The 19215-nt window shown below is 35.2% G+C and overlaps 1 protein-coding gene across 1 annotated transcript in view; it reads left to right on the top strand.

Annotated features, from left to right (window-relative positions):
- Window positions 1-19215, top strand: part of MAN1A2 (mannosidase alpha class 1A member 2) — a 124170-nt gene that overhangs the window by 35791 nt on the left and 69164 nt on the right. The window contains exons 4-5 of the mRNA XM_045861689.1: window positions 8159-8277; window positions 14477-14557. Coding sequence (XP_045717645.1) covers window positions 8159-8277; window positions 14477-14557 — 200 coding nt within the window. The remainder of the gene's footprint in view (window positions 1-8158; window positions 8278-14476; window positions 14558-19215) is intronic.

Below are 19215 nucleotides of genomic sequence, written 5' to 3'. Positions count from 1 at the left end.
GGCAAAGTGACATGAAACGCAATAGAAGGAAATATGCCTGCATATAAAAAATGAACATGTCCAAGGTGACTTACTGGGTAGATCGAGTGGGTTGTGTTATACATTTCACAGTCACAAAGGAAAAACTAACAGTAGAATGTGGATGGAGGTCTGGGGAAGGGCTGTGTTCTACTAGAGTTCTCTTTAACTTTCTACCTCTCAAGTTCAGTCCACTTGTTAAAGTTCTGTTTAAAAAAGTTAACTTACTTAACTACCATCTTTTACTCAACCCAATGATAAGTTTTGAGAATTATCAAGTTGTTTTTATGGTCTTCACTTCTTTCCACTATTTTAAGTCCTTCTGGTTGCAATGGTTGTCTTTTAAGTATTAACAGAGGTAAATACTAATGAGATAACAAGGCACATAAACTAGTCGTATGTAATGTAATTGTGTCTACTAATTGTAACTTACCAGCTTAGTAATTCAAATGGCAGTATTTTTCTTTATGAAAACTATGGGAGAATTTTGTAAATGCTGTGTTTCTCTTTTAATTTGCTTTCGCTTGAGTGTTTTCTATAAAAAAGAAAATTACTGAAAAAATATTTTTTTCTGGGTTTGAAAGATGTTAGGATGTAAGAATAATGGTAAAAATTTTTTTAAGTATTATTTTAAAATTTAAATTAAAATGAGATGCCAGAGATCTCATTATATGACATTTAATTTAACAGAGATCACACTGACATAAAATATATTTCCTGAGCAGAGGTCATAGATGGAACAGTTCCATTGCTTTGTGAATACCACGGTGTCAGACATTAGTACAGTAAAATACATTATATTTAATGGTTAATTAAAATTAAATCCTCTCTTCAAGTAAGTATCTCCTTATATTAAACTCAATGGTAAACAGTGAGCCCTTGCAAATGATTGGAGTATAAAAGTGTACTGAATATAAGCGTTGATATTAATTTTCTTTTTTAAAAAAATTTATCAATTTTAGAGATAGAGGAAGGGGTTGAGGGGACAGTGGAGAGGTAGAGAGAGAGAGAGAGAGTCATCAATTTGTTTTTCCACGTATTTATGCATTCATTGGTTACCTAACTGGGGATCAAACCCACAACCTTGGCATATCGGGATGACACTCTAACCAACTAAAGCTACCTGACCAGGGTTTCTACTTGTTTGTTTTTTTTTTTAAACTTATTTCTCAGAACACTTAATGTATTAACATTTATCAAATAGATACTGGTCCTAGGCAAGGTAGTAAGTAAATAACATACATTATTTCATTTAATCATTGCAATAACTGTGTAAGGAAAGATTATTTGCTGAAATTAAACTCAGAAGATAAATGAGCTTTCATGTAACTTAAAAAGTCCATTCTTTAGAGTTCAGTACAAATCTTTTAGTGAGCAAAAGGGATGTTTCTTTCTTAACTGAATGTAATTTTGTTAAAATCCTAATGGAGAAGTTTTCCCTTAATGTTTTTTCTTTTAAAAATAATGGAATTTAAAAAAAATGAAGGGCAGTTTTAGTTTTTGGCAGTCTTGTCAGACTTCTTCAAATGCAGGCTTTGCAGATCGCCGTCTGGTTAGGCTGGGGAATGATGGGTGGGGCCTAGCGGGTTCAAGTTATTGTCACGTGGGTTCTTGCTAGTTGGTCGTTAGCACGCTTAAGTTGATTTACTGGGTACACTGAGAGTTATTGGTGAGATCATAAAAGTTGGGAAAGTTAGAGTTGGAAAGAGAGACTTTGCAAAATATGCCTTTTCATTCTGGGTTAGCTGGTTATAGAAGCACGGTTTTCCCAGTGGTCCTTCATTTCTGAGGGATCGTTATGTACATGAAGAGTAATTAAGTATATATTGCAATAAAAAGTTGTACTTTCTTTTACCAATCTGCCATGAGGTCAGTTATTTGGTTTAGATTGTGTAGTTTGGTCTGTGAATAAGACAGTTCTTTCCTTCAGAGCAGTAGTCACATATACATTAATAGTCAGAACATCAGCAGTGTTTGTCTAGTTCATACTGTTGTACACTGTATTGTCTTCCCAAATTCACATGCTGAAGCTCTAACCCCCAATGTGTCTTTGAAGAGAGAGCCTTTAGGAAGTAATTAAGGATAAGTGAGACAGTAAGTGTGGGGCCTCTTAAATGAAGCGTGGAGAGACACCAGAACTCTCTCTCTGGGCACATGCTCCGAGGAAAGGCCACGAGAGGACATAGTGAGGAGGAGGACAGCTACAAGCCAAGAAGAAAGCCTTCACTGAAACCTGGAGCTTTGCCCTTAGACTTCTAGTCTCCAGAACCGTGAGGAGATAAATTTCCATTCCTAGTCTATGATATTTTGTTACAGCAGCCTAATAAGCATACTATATTCCAAGGACTTAATTCAGAGATTTATGTGAACTGAACTTAATTAGTACTAATAGCAATTTTATGAGACAGGTACTATTATTGTCCCCATTTTACAGATGAGAAAGCCAAAGCACAGTTAGGGTCAGCTCACTTTCTTAAGGTCACACAATTAGGAAATAATGGAGCAGGATTTGAATCCACACATTCTAATGCCAAGATCCACGCCTATAACCACTATTGTATACTGTTTCAGGAATCCTTCAAGACAGAAAAAGTTACTGTCAGCACACAGGAAAACTCCATAGTGAGGAGAAAAATATAGTGAAATGGTAGAAAAAGTGAAAAGACAGTCTGCAGCATTTTCAGTAGTTAAAATTAGGTGCTTATATCTTTTATTATTATTTTTAAGTTGAGTACAATTACCCAATTTAAAGGATAATAATGGAATTTAAGGGTTAATAAATGAAATTTAAGACTTGTTTCTTATGTACTTTGTTCCTTTTCATCTCATATTCTTGCTAGCGAGTATGATTTGGGAGTTTTTAAACCTGTTCTTTTATCTTTGTGTAAATAGAAATCTGAGAGAGGGGTAGTAGTTCTTAGTGTCTCATTTGACATTCCATATTCAGTATGCCTTTACAAAATTGGAATCAGAGTCAAAAGGAATGTTAAAAGCCTAGCCTCTCTATTACTATAGGAACATACAGGCGAGTATTGAACCTTTACTTGCTTTGTTCCAAGTTATACAGAAAACAACTTAATGCATTTAATGAAGTCCTTGAGTAGATCGGATTCCAGCTAAGCTTTTTTCTTTCTTTTTTCTTCTTCCTCTGTATGTTGATATGTTTAGGCTGGCTTCTTAGCAGCAGCTTGAAGTTTCATATTTTCATGCTACCACGGCTGTAGAAAAGAGAACACTCTAGAGAAAAGAGCACTTGGCATTTTTAGAAACTTCATCGAAAGATTCATGGTTTCTTGTTGTCACTAATTGAGTTTTGTGCCCACCCTTGAACCAAATGCCATACCCAGAAGGATGGGACATATTTGTTTGGTTTTGCCCAGTTAGGGCTTACCCCTGAAGTCCGTGAGTGGGGAGAGGGGAACGTTGCTGGACATAGTTGGCACTGATACTAATTTTCCCAGCAGTGACTAGAGTCTGTGTATGCTGCCTGCCCATTAGTCACTTACTAGCTAGCTATTTTGGTTATCAGATCGACTGTTGCAGTGCTTGTATTCAAGTAACCCTTATTTTACTTAATGGTGACCCCAAAGCCATTCATACAACTTTCAAGACAGCATATTATAATTTTCTGTTTCATTATCAGTTATTATTGTTAATCTCTTACTCTGCCTAATTTATAAATTAAACTTTATTATAATTATGGATGTATGGGAAAAAACATAGTATATATAGGGTTCAATACTATCCACAGTTTCAAGCATCCACTGGGGGTCTTGGACTGTATCCCCTGTGGATAAGGGAGAGCAACTGTCCTCAGTGTTGTAATGTCAGTTCCCTCAAAATTCAGACTCAGATTTAAAGCAATCCCAATAAAAATGACTTTAATGTATAAATGATAGACTGACTCTAAAAGAAAGGATGTGAAATGGCACATTTTATAAAAAAACAAAGTTGAAAGGTTTACATGACCTGATTTTAAGATTTACTGTGGAGCTGCAGTAACGAGGACAGTATGATTTTAGCATAAGGACAGACGTAGAGATGAGTGGAAGTGAATAGCAGTGGTACTGCACATGCTTGGTTAATTGATTTTCAAGAATTGTGGTGAGGTAATTCAGTGGATAAAGGATATTCTTTCCAATAGATTGTGCTGGATTCACTATACAATTGTATAGAAAAATAACGAACCTTGGCTCTTCAACATTGTGCACAAAAATTAACTTGAGCCCTGGCTGGTGTGGCCCAGTGGATTGAGTGCTGGCCTGGGAACCAAAATGTCACCAGTCGATTCCCAGTCAGGACACATGCCTGGGTTGTGGACCAGGTCTTCAGTTGGGGGTGTGTAAGAGGCAAGCAGTCAATATATCTCTCATACATCGATGTTTCTTTCTCTTTCTTTCTCCTTCCCTTCCCCTCTCTCTAAAAATAAATAAAATCTTTTAAAAATGCTTTAAAAATGAACTTGAAATGGGTCATAAATATAAACATAAAAGCTAAAAGTATAGAAGTTCTAATGGAAAGCGTTTAAGAAAATCTTTGTAACTTTGAGGTAAGCAAAGAGTTTTTAGAATACAAAAATATAAACCATAAAAGAAAAAATTGCTAAATTAGACTTTATTAGACATTTCTGCTTCCTAAAAGACAAAGAAAATGGTCCTGACTAGTGTGGCTCAGTGGATTGAGCACTGGCCTGTGAACTGAAAGGCTGCCAGTTTGATTCCTAGTCAGGACACACGCCTGGGTTATGGGCCAGGTGCCCCCAGTTGAGGGTATGTGAGAAGCAACTGAATGATTTGATGTTTCTCTCCCTCTCTTCCTCACTCCCCCTCTCTCTAAAAATAAATAAAGTCTTAAAAATAAAAAAAGACAAAATGAAAAGGCAAGCCATAAGATTTGGAGGATATATGTGATATATGTGTATATGGATGTATTCAGAATATGTAAATAATTCATATAGTCAGTAAAGCAAATTAGTCATCAGGGAAATTAAAATTCAAGCTACTGTCCAACATCCTACATACCCATCAAAATGACTAAAATTAAAAGACAGACAATATCAAATGTTGACAAAGATGCTAGAGCAACTAGAACTCATATATAAGCTGCCAGAAGTATGAGGTAGTATACTCTGGAGATTGGATAGTAGTTTAATTTTTCTTATTATGTTAGATTGTTGCATCAATAATATGCAGACTTCATAAATTGAATTTTAAGTTCTTATATTCTATAAAAGTTTTCGTAGAAGTTATCATACTTAAAATTAAAGTAGAATTTATTTTATGAAACTTACAATGGTAGCCCTTTGAGAACTGAATGTTTTCTTTTTCTTAGTCTTTTTGTTAGGAATTTTCTGTTTTTTTCTTTCATAAGTCAAAATATTATATATATTCATATATTAGAAAGTCATCACTTCCATTCATTTTTAAAAAATTTATTGAGCCAATATGACTAAAGCTGGCTTTTTATAGTTTTCTTAATTTCCTCTGTATCTGTTTGTTGATGCATTCTTATTTCTTATTTTGTGTTTTTTGTATTCTTGTGACTACTTTTTAAAAATTGGTTAATGGTAGATTCATTGTATAGGTCTTTTCATAGAAATAATCTTGAATTTATTACTTGGACAGTTTTCTTCATTTCTAATTCATTAATTTCTGCCTTTAGCTTTTCCAATTCATCTGCTTTGTTGTTGAAGTTATTCTTTTTCTTTCTTCTTAGGAGAATGTTGTGAATTCAATTATTTTCATTTGTTCTTGTTAGGTAGTATATAAAGTTTTTAAGTTATGAGTTTTTCTCTTAGAATTGCTCTAGTTGATTTCTGTGTTCTCACAATAAATTTTATTAGTGCCTTATATATTCTGCAGTGTCATGTTTTATTTCTTCTTTGACCCAAGGGTAGTTGGGTCAAAGCCCTTTTAATCTTTCCACTTGAAATCTTGGGTTGTCTAGGAGAACAATCCTAGTGATAGCCAGTATGTCAACTTCGTCTGTCTCTGCCTTGGGCTTTTAGCTGATGGCACAAGCCTATAACTATCTATAAACTTTGCAATAAGAACAAAAGATGGTACTCTTAAGGATTTATAATAAGCATGATAAATATTTTGGACAAAATACTAAAATAGAAAAATGTATATTTATGTGATTATGCAAGAGATAGGGTTATATGGGTGATTAAATGGCTTGATAAAGTTTTTGTTGTCTGAATAAAAGCTGAAGACAAGAAAAGTAAAAGGAGAATGTGTCTGTAATAACCCAGAACAAACATTCTAGTTAATGTCAACATGAAGAGAACTGAGTTGGGAGAAGACCAAGGAATTTATCAGAATGTGGTAGAGTATCTGTCTTGTTAGTGGGAAGATATACTTCTTGATAAGTTGAAGACATTGTTAGGAGCACATGGACAAGAAAATGTGATGTAAGTGAAAGACATCTATTATAAGAACAGATTTGTATAGCTTTATTTTTTTTACTAGATCAAACATTAATGTTTTTTCAAATGTAAGCCTATCACATTTTTGAGATATTCATAATACATCAATTTATTAAATTTTTTTTGTTCTATTACACTTGTATAGCTTTAAAACTTCAAATGAGAAAATACTATTTACCCAGTAGGGAAAAGACTAGAAGGAAAAAGGAAAGAATAGTAACTTAAGTACTTACTGTCAAATGCTAACTCCTAAAGTATCACCAAGATAACTTGTTGATAAGACAAAACTATATCTTTGTTTAATGCTTACTTTGGGAAGGTAGATCACTACCTCACCAGAGCAGAAACCCATCAGATGGGGAAGGAAAAGGTTGAGGTATTTATTGAGATTTAAAATCCTGTTTAAGATGGGCCTTTCAATTGGAGGATGCTTGCTTATGATCAGTTAAGGATTATGACACAATAATTTAGCATTTGTAAATGGAGAATTTAGAGGCAGAGTTCAGAGTTTTGGGATGTAAGCCATCATTTGATACTTTCTTTTGATGCTTTCATGAGTCTTTCAGGAAGCTTCTGGAATGAACAGTAAAAGTATTTTGCAGCTTTTGTCTTTCTGAGCAAGAGACTCCTGAAATAGTAAACTCTTGATGAAGGTAGTATAATAATAAAGTCATTTTAATGTAGATAGTAAGCTGTGTGAACGATTTTCATTCTCAGAAGATAGAAATAATAATTCCATTCCCGAGGTTGGGGAGGACGCATCTGCTCCCCACTATTTATCTTTTTACTATGCTACTAGGTGTGTTCGCTAATATTTTATTCAGAAGTTGTGCGCTTACATTCATTGGTAAGATGGGCCTATTTTCTTGTCATGTGTTTACATGTATCTAGCTTACAGTATCCAGTTTTGATACTAGCAAGCTTTTTTTTTAAAAAATTTATTTATTTTTAGAGAGGGAAGGGAGGGAGATAGAGAGAGAAACATCAATGTGTGGTTGCTGGGGGTCATGGCCTGCAACCCAGGTATGTACCCTGACTGGGAATCGAACCTGTAACCTTTCTGTCTATAGAACTATGCTCCAACCAACTGTGCCACACTAGTGGGGCAGCTAGCTTTTTTAATTAGTCCCTCCCTTGTGGAAACATTTCCATTAAGATCAGGATTATTTCTTTCTTGAAGATGGGCAGATCTAATTATTTTGATTTTCTCTACTCACATTTTATTTTATGGTTTCCTTTTTCACTATGATGAACCTGCTTTTTGATTGCTAAGGATTATTTCTGTTCCACGGTTATCTAGCCTTGTCATATGTATGTTGTTATTTTTAAGTGTGTATTTTGTCTTTTCTACAAATATGTACCAGAAGAACATCATTGTCTTATGTCTTAGCTTATCATCTTGAACTACCCTTCCCATTTCTTGAATTAATCCTCCTCTTTTTAAAAAAATCTTAGTTAAGTAGATTATGGCCAGGAAGAAAAGGACAATTATAATTTTAGTTTTGCTTTATCCTATTAGTTGTTAGTGTGCCATCTTTAAGTAAATATATTAAACAATGTATATTATCTGTTTTTATGGAAAAGTGAACCATGTTGGATATTCTTTTTGCTCCTTATATTCCTATTATGATTTGCTTTTTATATATAAAATATTATAATAGATCTTATGTGAAGGGCATCATTTTAATGACAGTTTTTCGTCTCCAAATACAGGAAATTCACAATTGGGTGCTACCATAGTAGATGCTTTGGATACCCTTTATATCATGGGACTCCACGATGAATTCCGCGACGGGCAAAAGTGGATTGAAGACAACCTTGATTTCAGTGTGGTGAGTGTGTGATTGATAATTTCTATGATTGACTATGAAAGGATACAGTGTCCAACCATAAGAATTTTGAGCATTATGCTAGCAGTTTAAGGATATTCTAAGTCCCTCTTTTTCTTTTGGGATTATCAGTTATTTAATTTTTGCATAAAGTAAACTCTCTCACCATCTTCCTTCTACTTTTCTTGCCCTTATTTGAGGCAGTGTGTTAGGGCAGTAGTTAGGGGGAGAGCACAGTGGACTAGAAACTTGAGGAAAGCATAAGCTGTGAATAATAAATGTTTTGTTATTATTTTTAAAGATTTAATTATTTGGTAAGGCTTTGATGAACCTTCCTGCTTAGCTCTAGACCCATGTTAGTATTTCAGCACAGGTGTTAAGTGCTACTGCTTAGGTTTGCCCAGCACAGCTACATTCTACCTGTGTGACTTCGGAAAGTTTCTTGTTCTTTCTAAACCTATCATAAAATTTTACTATCCTAGTGCAATATTGTGAGGGTCATTTGAGATAATCTGGTACATATAAAGTGTTCATTAAATGGTAGCAATTATTTTCATTATTACCAGTCTTCATCTAAAGATGTGTGGACTATTTCACGTCTTCATTACCACCTCTCACGATACTTGTGCTTGCTGATCCTCCCACTGCAGTCAGAGGTCACTCCTTTTCTATGTGTGTTTCTCTCTGGCAGATTCTGCATTGTTTCGGTTGTGATTTAAATCCACAATTATTTCTTCTCTGATGTTTTTCCTGATGCTAACTAGGTAAAACTGATTGCTTTCTTTTATATTGTTCAAGCATTTTGGATTTATCTCAATTAGAACAATTTTTATTATCAGGTAGGTTTAGGTTTGGTTGTGAGTGGCAGAAACCCCAATATAAAATAGCTTAAACAAGATAGATGTTTATTTCTCTTTCATTCAAATTAAGCACCGAGATAAACTGTTTAGGGCTGATTTGGGTAGCTCCTTGATCACCAAGGGCCTAGGTCTGGCTGCTCTGTCAACTTCAGTGTACCACTCCAAACTCCTGGGTCAAGGTGATTCCTCCAATAAGGTAGGTAAACCTTCCAGTTGCAGAAAAGAGGAAAGGATAGAGAAATATATGCGACTGTTCTTTAAGAACACTTCTGGAGAGTTGATCACCTACTTTTGGTTGTATACTGTTGAGTAGCTCTTACTCATGTGGCCCAGCCTTACTGTAAAGAGGGGCCAAGAAATGTAGTCTTTTTTTTTTTTCCTATTTGGCTATGTAGTCCTTATTAGGTTGTACTTTTTATATCTTATTTAAGAAAGCCCTACTCCAGGGTCATGAAGATGTATTACTCTATTTAATTCTAAATATTTAATATTTGCTTTTGCATTTAGGTCTTTAATTTATGTGGATTTGATTTTTTATGTAGGGCGAGATAGGCCCTAGATAATTGATCCTAGTACCATTTATTTCCCCAGTATTTATACATGCCACGTTAGTCATATTAATCTGTTATTCTCTGTTGGCTTTTTCCTTTATCCCTACATCATTATTAAACTGTCTTAACTACAATATTTTTGTGAGAAGCTTGGTATCTATATTTGAATCTTGATGTCTGGTTTTGTTTCTCTGGGAAATTATCTTAATTCTCAGTTTTTTGTTATTTTGAGCTCTGGAATACTGTTGAAATTTTGATAAGGGTTGCATTCAATTTATAGATTAATTTGGAGAGAATTGCCATCTGTGCAATTTCAAATACTCCTGTTCATTAATGTGGTTCATTATTATGCCTAATAATTTGCTGGTATATCATTTTTATCAACTGGCTCTATCAGGAACCAGTATTATACCATTTATTTTAATTAGAGGACTTACTGTTTGAAATTGTTAACCAAATAATGGGGAACTGTAAAAGCAGAAAGAGGACATTGTGGTATCACAAGAGGTACTAACTACAATAAATAACTACCACCCCTGGGACTTTGAGAACAATGTGAAGGGATTGGGATAATTAAAATTTAGTAGCTAGGGATCTGTTTCTGGTTCCCTAGGAGTTCTTAGAAGGCTTTCTTAGGGCTGGATCTCCGACTTCTCAGGAGGGTTATCCTAGTGCTCATATCACCAAGGGCCACAGTGAAGCTGCTTTGGAGATTGTGTGCATGTGGCAGGGAACCTGGAACCAATGCCACTCCCAGGGTGAAGACACTGTCAGAAACTAGAGGTGAATTGGACGGAATAAGTCCCTTCTCCTTCTTCTAGCCTTGTATGATCTTAGTAAACCTCCTGTTGGCACAGCCTATAAGACAGCCAGCTGGCAAATGAGAGCTGCATTTGCAGAGCTCCAGTTCCAGTATTAAGAAAGCAGAGTACAGATAATGGATTTGAACCGAGAAAAGAAAGCTTAATAGTCAGCACTGTCAGTCATTCACCATCCCTTTACTTTTAACCTTGTGTATCATATGTTTAGCTGTCCATTATACATGTAGTGGTATTTTGATTGTTACTTTTATCCAGTCTTGGGCTTTAACTGTTAAATTTGAAATAATTACATTTATTATATCATATTTGGAGTTGGAGCCTTCCATCTTTGTTTGGCTACCTATAATACTTTTGATTTGCTTTTATTTTCTGTCTTTATTTTGGATTAAATTACTTCATATTTCTTTTCCCCTTTACTAGTTTGACATTTATATTTTTCATTTTCATTAATTTGGGGGTTGTTCTAAAATTTTACATGTATTCTTATTAACGTTTAAAGGTGTTTTTGAATTTATTGATTTGAGAGAGAGAGAGGAAAGAAGAGAGAGAGAAACAACAATTTGTTTTTCTACTTATTTATGCATTCATTGGTTGCTTCTAGTATGTGCCCTGACCAGAGACTGTATGTGCCCTGACCAAAGATTGAACCCACCACCTCAGCACATCAGGAGAGTACTCTCCAACTGAACTACCTGGCTACAGCCTCAAAGTTTAAAATCAGTCAGGCTCTCTGTCCTCTTTCTGAAGAGCATAAGGATCTTAGATTGCTTTAACTTAGCTCATCTCCCTCTTGTCTTACATGCAATTCTTATCTTGTTGGTCCCAACTTGTATTTGAAACTTCCAAATAAAGTAATGAATAAATACATGTATTTATTGAATTCTTCCTCTGTAAAAGGCATTGTTCTAGATTTTGTGAAAAAAGTAGTGAATGAAACAGAGTCTTGCCTTGACTGGTGTGGCTTAGTGGGATGAGTGCCAGCCTGTGAACCAGTCGCTGGTTTGATTCCAGTCAGGGCACATTTCTGGGCTGTGGGCCATGTCCCTGGTTGGGGCATACAAGAAGCAACTGATCCATGTTTCTCTCTTGCATTAATGTTTCTGTCCCTCTCTTTCTCTGCCTCCCCCTTCTCTCTAAAAATAAATAAAATCTTTTAAAAAACCAGTTTTATCTCTTTCTTTATATTCTAATTTTGGGAGAAAAACAGTTGTTAGCCTAAAAATAAAAAGCTAAAGTGAGAGGCAACAAGCATTTATTTGGGATTAAAAAGAATTGCTCTCTGGGGACATAGATTTAGGCAGAAACCTAAGTTATATTCCAATTAGGAGGGAAGGCAGGGGGTTTTTATGAGAAAGGAAAGGAGAATAAGTATGTGATTAGAAGCAAGGCACTTCTATTGGTGCTAGTAAGCTGAGTCATTCTCCAGCTATACGCATGGTAGTGCTAGTTCTAAAGAATGTTCTTAATTTTCAGTCTGTGTAGTTAGGATTTCTGCTTTTCTGTTAGCTTAAAAACAGCTGTTTGGAATATGATGTTGGTCTTCCCAGTTCATAGGTTATTTTTGCGCAGTTTAAATGTGTATTCCAAAGGTTTGAGGAGTAAGGCATGGCAGGTAGTGTCTCTAGGGATGGTGGCTCTGTCCGTTTTGAAATGGCTCTGTTTATAACATTTCTCACACAGTGAACAAAGATTCTAAGTTATAGATATTATCGTATATTAGTTGGTGATAAGTGCTGTGAAGAACAATAAAGAGTAAATAGGACTAGAGTAAGTAGTGCTGGGGATTGCTATTTTACTGGAGATGGCATTGAAGGACCCTGTTGTGGTGACATTTCTGAGAGGAGACCCAAGGAAACCATGTGCATATAAGGTTCTCTCCTAATAGATATTATAGCTGGGTATGGAATTAGAGGTTGATGATTATTTTCTCTTAAACTTCTAAAGATACATTTCCATTGTCTTTCAGTTTCTGTTAAGCTGTTGAAAAGTATCTAATTTTTCAAAGACAATGTCTTTTTCCCGCTGTTTTAATATTTTATTTTTTGCTCTGGTGTAGTGTAATTCCATTGCTGTGTGTCTGTTATTTTTTAAAAGATTCATACTGTTTTATCAGGCTAAGGATTTATGTTTTCATCAACCTTAGAAGATTCTCAATCATTACTCCTTTAAATAATGCCCTCCTCCCGTTCTCTCCCTACTTTCCATCTAGAACTTCTCTTATCTTCTGTCTCTCTTGAGAGGAAAGGTGTGAATTTTACAAATAAAGAATTATACAGTAATCAGACAATAACTGTTAATTAGGGAAGTAATGCAGTGTCAAGGATATTTGTGATGAGGGATTATTTTACTATTTTATATTGTGTTGTCAGAAAGATCTTCAGTGTAAAGATTGTCACAGGAGTTTGGCAATTCTGGAACAGCAAGTAGACCCATTTGGTAATAAAAAGTTGAGGCAAAGGAATATTGGTGGGAGATAGCATCAGAGATGCTGTGGGGAATCTGATTATGTTGGGTCTTACCAGTCAATTTACTCTGAGCACAGAGTAACTCATCTGAGTTAAGATTGAAAAGGCTCACTCAGCTCCAGGATGCTGTATAAATAGAGTGTAAGGAGAAGGGTAAGGATGGAATCAGGGAAACTATGTAGAAGATTATTAAGGTGATAGAGGCCCTCCTTCCCTCTTTCCCTTCCTCTCTGTATTTGTGAATGTCTGTTGCTGTGTGCTGTGTATTGGGAATATGTGGAGTAATATAAAGCACTTTGCTTTTGAGGATGCGGTGTGATGACAGTTATGTTATTAAAATTACATTGTGTTGTGAAAATTCTATACTGGAAAAATATATTTGTGTTATTAGATGATGTGTTCTGTCCATGAATGTTGGAAGGACTTCAAGGTAATATATATTTCCTTTTAATTTTTATTTAAAAATTAATGATGTTATCTTTATATTGGTCAATTGTGTATATTCTGTGAAATCTTTGGTCATGTCCTTTGCCACTTCTATTTTTCTTTCTATGTATTAGGATTTTTCTCAGCATTGTCTATTTTATATCTAAATACAAACAGACTCTATGTAGTAAGGTTATTAACACTGCTGTACTGTATTTATACCAGATTTCCTGTTTGCTTTTTAATTTTATTCATAATTTTTTTCTCACAGGTAATTTGCATTTGGGGAAATTCAAATCTTTCTATCATCATTTGTTATCAATGCTATTGATTTTATGCTTACAAAGAACCTTCTTTCTCAAGGAAGTTTACATATTGTCATATTATCCAAATTAATTTTTTAAAAAAGATTTTATTTATTTATTTTTAGAGAGAGGGGAAGGGAAAGAGAAAGAGAGGGAGAGAAAGGAAACATCAGTGTGTGGTTGCCCCTCATGCGCACCCTACCAGGGACATGGCCTGCAACCCAGGCATGTGCCCTGACTGGGAATCAAACCAGTGACCCTTTGCTTCACAGTCTGGCTCTTAATCCACTGAGCCACACCAGCCAGGGCTCTTTTTTTTGTTGTTTAAAGATTTTATTTATTTATTTTCAGAGAGAGTGGAAGAAAGAAGGAGAGGGAGGGAAATATCAATGTGCAAGAAATATATATATTCAGTGAGTTGCGTTTCACATGACCCCAACTGAAGACCTGGCCTGCAACCCAGGCATTGTGTGCAAGTACAGTTGTTCCAGTACTGTTGTATCAAATATCTTGATAGTTTCACAATAATATGTAAGGGACATGAAAATGGCCCATTGTTTTTGGCAATTAGGAAGCAGCAGGGACAGTAAGGGAGGAGTGTGATGCATCAACAAATAGGAGGGGAGATTACAGTCAGTTGCATGAGAAATGAAGATGTAAAGAATAGAAGAATATTTTCCACAGGATGTTTGCAGGAAACATATGAAGTATTGAAAACATTAAAAAACTATAAAGTTTTCAGTATATGTGAATATTTTCAATATGTTTTCACAGAATTCAGAGGTGTCTGTGTTTGAAGTCAACATTCGATTTATTGGAGGCCTGCTCACAGCGTATTATCTTTCAGGAGAGGAGGTAAGCAAAATCAAGCAACACACTGTTTCGGGGAAGGGGCTGTGAGTGGAATTTAATAAAATGAAAGGTTCCCCCAGCAGCATATCGCTTTCTTAATTGTGGAATATTGACCTAATGTTAAGGTTTGTTGAAAGAATTGGAGGCCATTGGTGGGACCCTTTCCTGGGAATAGTGAGTTTTTCATTTTGAGAATCTCAGTAATACGTAAATCCATCACAGATCTTAGTTTCCATACACCATGTCTCCTTTGCAGGAGTGGTCCTTCTCCAGGATGTTGCCACTGCAATTAATTACATGGTTGGAACAAAGGGGGGAAAGTAAATAAGACCATAATTAAGGAGTGAATCAGGAAGATTGAATACAGATCCTCCTAAGTCCAAAAATTAATTATTAAAACTGTCTGTTTGGAAATTGAATACAGTTGTTTTTTTTGTTGTTGTTGTTTTCTATATATTAAAAAAAAACAACAAAATACAGCTCTGAATTGTCCTTTCTAGAAGTCTTGGTGTAACACACATGGACAAGATATTTCTATTTTGTTTTCTGAGAAACTGCTTTGCCCATGTATTTAATTGGTTAAATACATGGTTCAATTGGTTTAATTGATTTATTTATCTTAGTTGAGGTTCTCTGAACTTCTTAGATGTATGGTTTGATATTTTTTGGAAAAATTCTCAGTCATTATTTTTTAAAATATTTTCCTCTGCCTCCTTTCTATCCTGGTATTTCACTTACACGTAATTATTCTGTTTGAAATTGTCTCATACAGTTGGTCCAAAGGTTGTGGGTTATTGTTAAGCTGAAATTGTCTCATAGCCCTTGAATTTGCTGTTCTTTTTAATCCCACTAACTGCTTTTTTATTCCTTGTGTTTCAGTTTGGCTAATTTTTATAGCCCTACCTTTAAGTTCACTGACTCTTATTCTCAGCTCTAGTCAGTGTACTTTTGAGCCTGTTGAAGGCATTTGGCATCTGTTACTTTGATTTTTAAAAAAATTAGTTGTAATATTTCATTTGACTTTTATAGTTTCAGTTTCTCTATTATAATTTCTAGTTGTCTTCATTCATGTTTTCCACCTTATCCACTGTCTTTTAACATAAGTCATAGTTATTTTAAATTCTGTTTCAACCTCAGAGTCTGGTAGGTTGCTTGTTTTTTCTTGCTTTCTTAGGTATTCCATAGTTTTTGATTGAATGCCAGATACTGTGTATGGGGCAGTAAATAAAGACTGCGGTTAATGATGTTTATGCCTGGATCGGCATGCCTGTGCTGTCTGGAGTTGAACCATGCGTGGGTTTCTTATTGCTAAGATTACTTGCAGTATACCACTAGGTTTAAAGTCCCCTAGCAGTGCCTTGTAATTAGAGTGGGCCTGGTTTGCAGACACGTTTTTCTAAATGTTCCTGCTCTACCACAGACAGGTATGCCTGTGCCTCAGAGGGGGGTCTCTTTCTAGCCGTACCTTGCCACGCCCGCAGCTGTCACTCCATGCTGCCTATCCTCTATGTTCCTACTCTTTTCTGCCTTGTCTATCTGTATCAATATCAGTATGCCTGTATCTGTCTGTCTAGCCATGAGTTTGCACCAAGCACAATAAAGTTCATTCTCGTCTTCTGCTTTTTCATATTTCTACTTTTCTGATGGGAAGAAACCTGCCTTCCCATATCCCTTATTTATTTATGTATTGGTTTAGTCTTGCTGTATGAAACCACTTTCCTGACCTTGCCAGGCTGCTGCTTTGTTAGTGCACCTTCTTCACCTGGTGCTCTATGTGAAAGGGCTTGACTCCCTTTGCCTGGTTGGTCTTACTTTCCTCTCTTTGGTCCCAGCGCCTCCACAGGACATTGCTGCCCACTCCAGTCACCCTTTCTGGGCTCAGAGCCTTGACCTCAGGAGATTCTGGAGTGAATATTAAACAACATAGGGAGGAAGAAAATGGAACTATTTTGATGCCTTCAATTTTAGATTTTCGCAGATGTTCTTGGGAAAGGATAGCATTTTTTCCTTACTTTCATGCTTATCTAATTATGCAGAAGTTCTAAATATTTTGTATGTAATTGGCGTACCTGATTAATTTTCCTACCGAAAGGCATATGATTCAAAAATTAATCGTGAACAGCTCATTAAAGAGAAGTGTCAGCCGTGGCTGTTTCATACTGGGCTCCCTACCTGAAGGTTGAAGCAAAACGTTGAAGTTTTGGTTGCTCTTGTCATAGGAAAACACTAAATGCTGAAAAATGTATGATGTTACCAGTATTGCTATTTTTGCCATTTTTATGCTTCCGAAGAAGAAACATTTTATGCTTGTGTTAAGAAGAAACATTTTGAGGTAGGGGAAAGTATTGATACACATGCTTTGTTGTTAGATGTTTGAGTTCCTACTCTGCCTCTCTTTCATAATGGTTTTTGGTAAGGCATTTACCTTCTACAACGTGAATTCATCTGTGAAAGTGTGAGAGCGTTCACTTGAGAGTTGGGCGGTTAAGTTACGTGTCAGTGCTAACATAACACTGACTCAGTATTACGTTACTTTTCTTCCTCCTCGACTTTTTCCTATGTGGTGACTATTCTTTGTTTCTAATGGGTGGGGAATCCTTTAATTTATTTAAAATAGGTATATTAATTTTTTAGGATAGAATCTACTAAAAAATAAAGAGAACGTGTTTTACTTTTTTGACTTTCTCATATGGTAGAATATTACTGACTATTTTACTTTTCTCCTTGATCATTTTACATTGAAAGCTCAAATCTATATGTTCTAGGAAACCAACAATGAGTCCCTGAGGTCTGCTGAAAAGAAATAAAACATAAAAAAATAAATTGAATGACGTTATTGTAATACTGACAGACAATAAATTCCTATGTCTTACATAAGCCAGAAAATTACCTATAATTTATAACATGGCAAAGAGCCTCTCTTACAGAATATTATACATGTGTTCTGCGTTCTGGTGTAGGGAACCTAATGAGGGTTATATGTCATCCTAATGAAGTGTTCCTCCTCTTCTGTTGCTTTATAAATATCACAAATGGGAAACTTTATCATTGTGTTTTCTTAGAACAAGGCTATTTATATTAAATATTCACAAGTTTAAAAATCTTGATGATTTATTATGTTTACTTGCTGCTAGCCTCAGACATATGGTGTATCTTTTACAGGACTGTCTCATCTCATTTTTTAATGGTTATCAAAGTGGCATCCCTTCCTGAGTAAGATAATAACAATTTATGTGGATAACTTCATCTGAAATCTGTCAGAAAGAGTAGAAAAATGGTTACATGGAGTTTAATACATATTTCACAGATAATAAAAACAAAATAAAAGAAACAGTACCATCAAAATCTTTCTTTACCAAAACACAAATGGTACTGTATTGCCTATAGGGAAAGATCATTTCTGAATAAGTTCATGGGTATTTTCTAAGACAAATAGAATATCACTTTTTTACCTGAAGTCCTTTAAGAAAAGTTCTGAAGTTAAAAAAAGAAATGTAAAATATTATTTTTTTTCTGGTTTAAATATTAGTCATTATTATCCTACAGCACTAATTCTTATTTTTGGGGAAACCTGATTTTGCTCCAAAAATTGCTACTATTTTCTTTCTTTCTTTTTTAAAGATTTTTATTTATGTATGTATTTCTTTTTGGAAAGGGGAAGGGAGGGAGAAAGAGAGGGAGACAAACATCAATGCATGGTTGCCTCTTGCAGGCACCTAACTGGGGACATGGCTTGCATTGCAGGCATGTGCCCCAGACTGGGAATCAAACTGGTGACTCTTTGGTTCGAAGTCCGGCACTCAGTAGTACACTGAGCCACGTCAGCCAGGGCCAAAAATTGTTACAATTTTTTTGATAATTTTGACATCTTCATTTTCTACAGGAGTGCTGGTAATCAGACAAAACATTCCACTATTCTTTGCCAACTCAGATAACATTTTAGAATAGTCTCTCCAACATTTTCCTCTTAAAGCAAGAGTTCATCTGTGTTTTTGTATGCATTCATACATGTTCAAAGTCACAGTACTAGTAACAGTTCATAGTTGATTATTAGGGTTATGATTACTGGTTTGACAAATCAGAAGACAGAGTTTGGAATCACGTGCTACAGGAGCTAGAAATTTAGGGGTGACATATGGAAGGAGTGCACGACAGGCGAAGCCCCAAATGCTGCATGTAGGAGACTATGTATTTAGACCACAGTGTTCCCTTTATTTTTATACCACAACTTTCTGTCTGAAATAAACTCTCATCCTTCTACTTTCTGCCTGATAAAGAATTTCAAGGCCCAACTTAAGGCCCAGTTTATTTATTTTAAACAACTTTATTGAGGTTACCTTGCATGCAATAAAATGCACATACTTTAAATGTATGGTATGTAATTAAATGTGTAGGTTGAATTATAACAAGTGTATGATAAGTTGTTGGAGGGAATACAAATGGTAACAATTTTTGGAAAGTAGTTTGGCAGTGTCAACTAAACATTTAAAATTTAAAATTCTCTTTGACCCAGTAATTCACTTTTAGGAATATATTCTCTAAATGTAACAGTGTGGATATATAAGGTATACTTAGAAGGATATTTCATTGCAGTAGTGTTTGTAGTAGCCAGTATTTGAAAAGAACCTGAATATTCATCTAGGGGGGAATAAATTAATAAT

Source organism: Phyllostomus hastatus, unplaced genomic scaffold (genome assembly GCF_019186645.2).
Source record: "Phyllostomus hastatus isolate PE091 unplaced genomic scaffold, TTU_PhHast_1.1 phas_scaffold_216, whole genome shotgun sequence".
Classification (NCBI taxonomy): Eukaryota; Metazoa; Chordata; class Mammalia; order Chiroptera; family Phyllostomidae; genus Phyllostomus; species Phyllostomus hastatus.
This window is presented reverse-complemented; position numbering and strand designations above follow the sequence as displayed.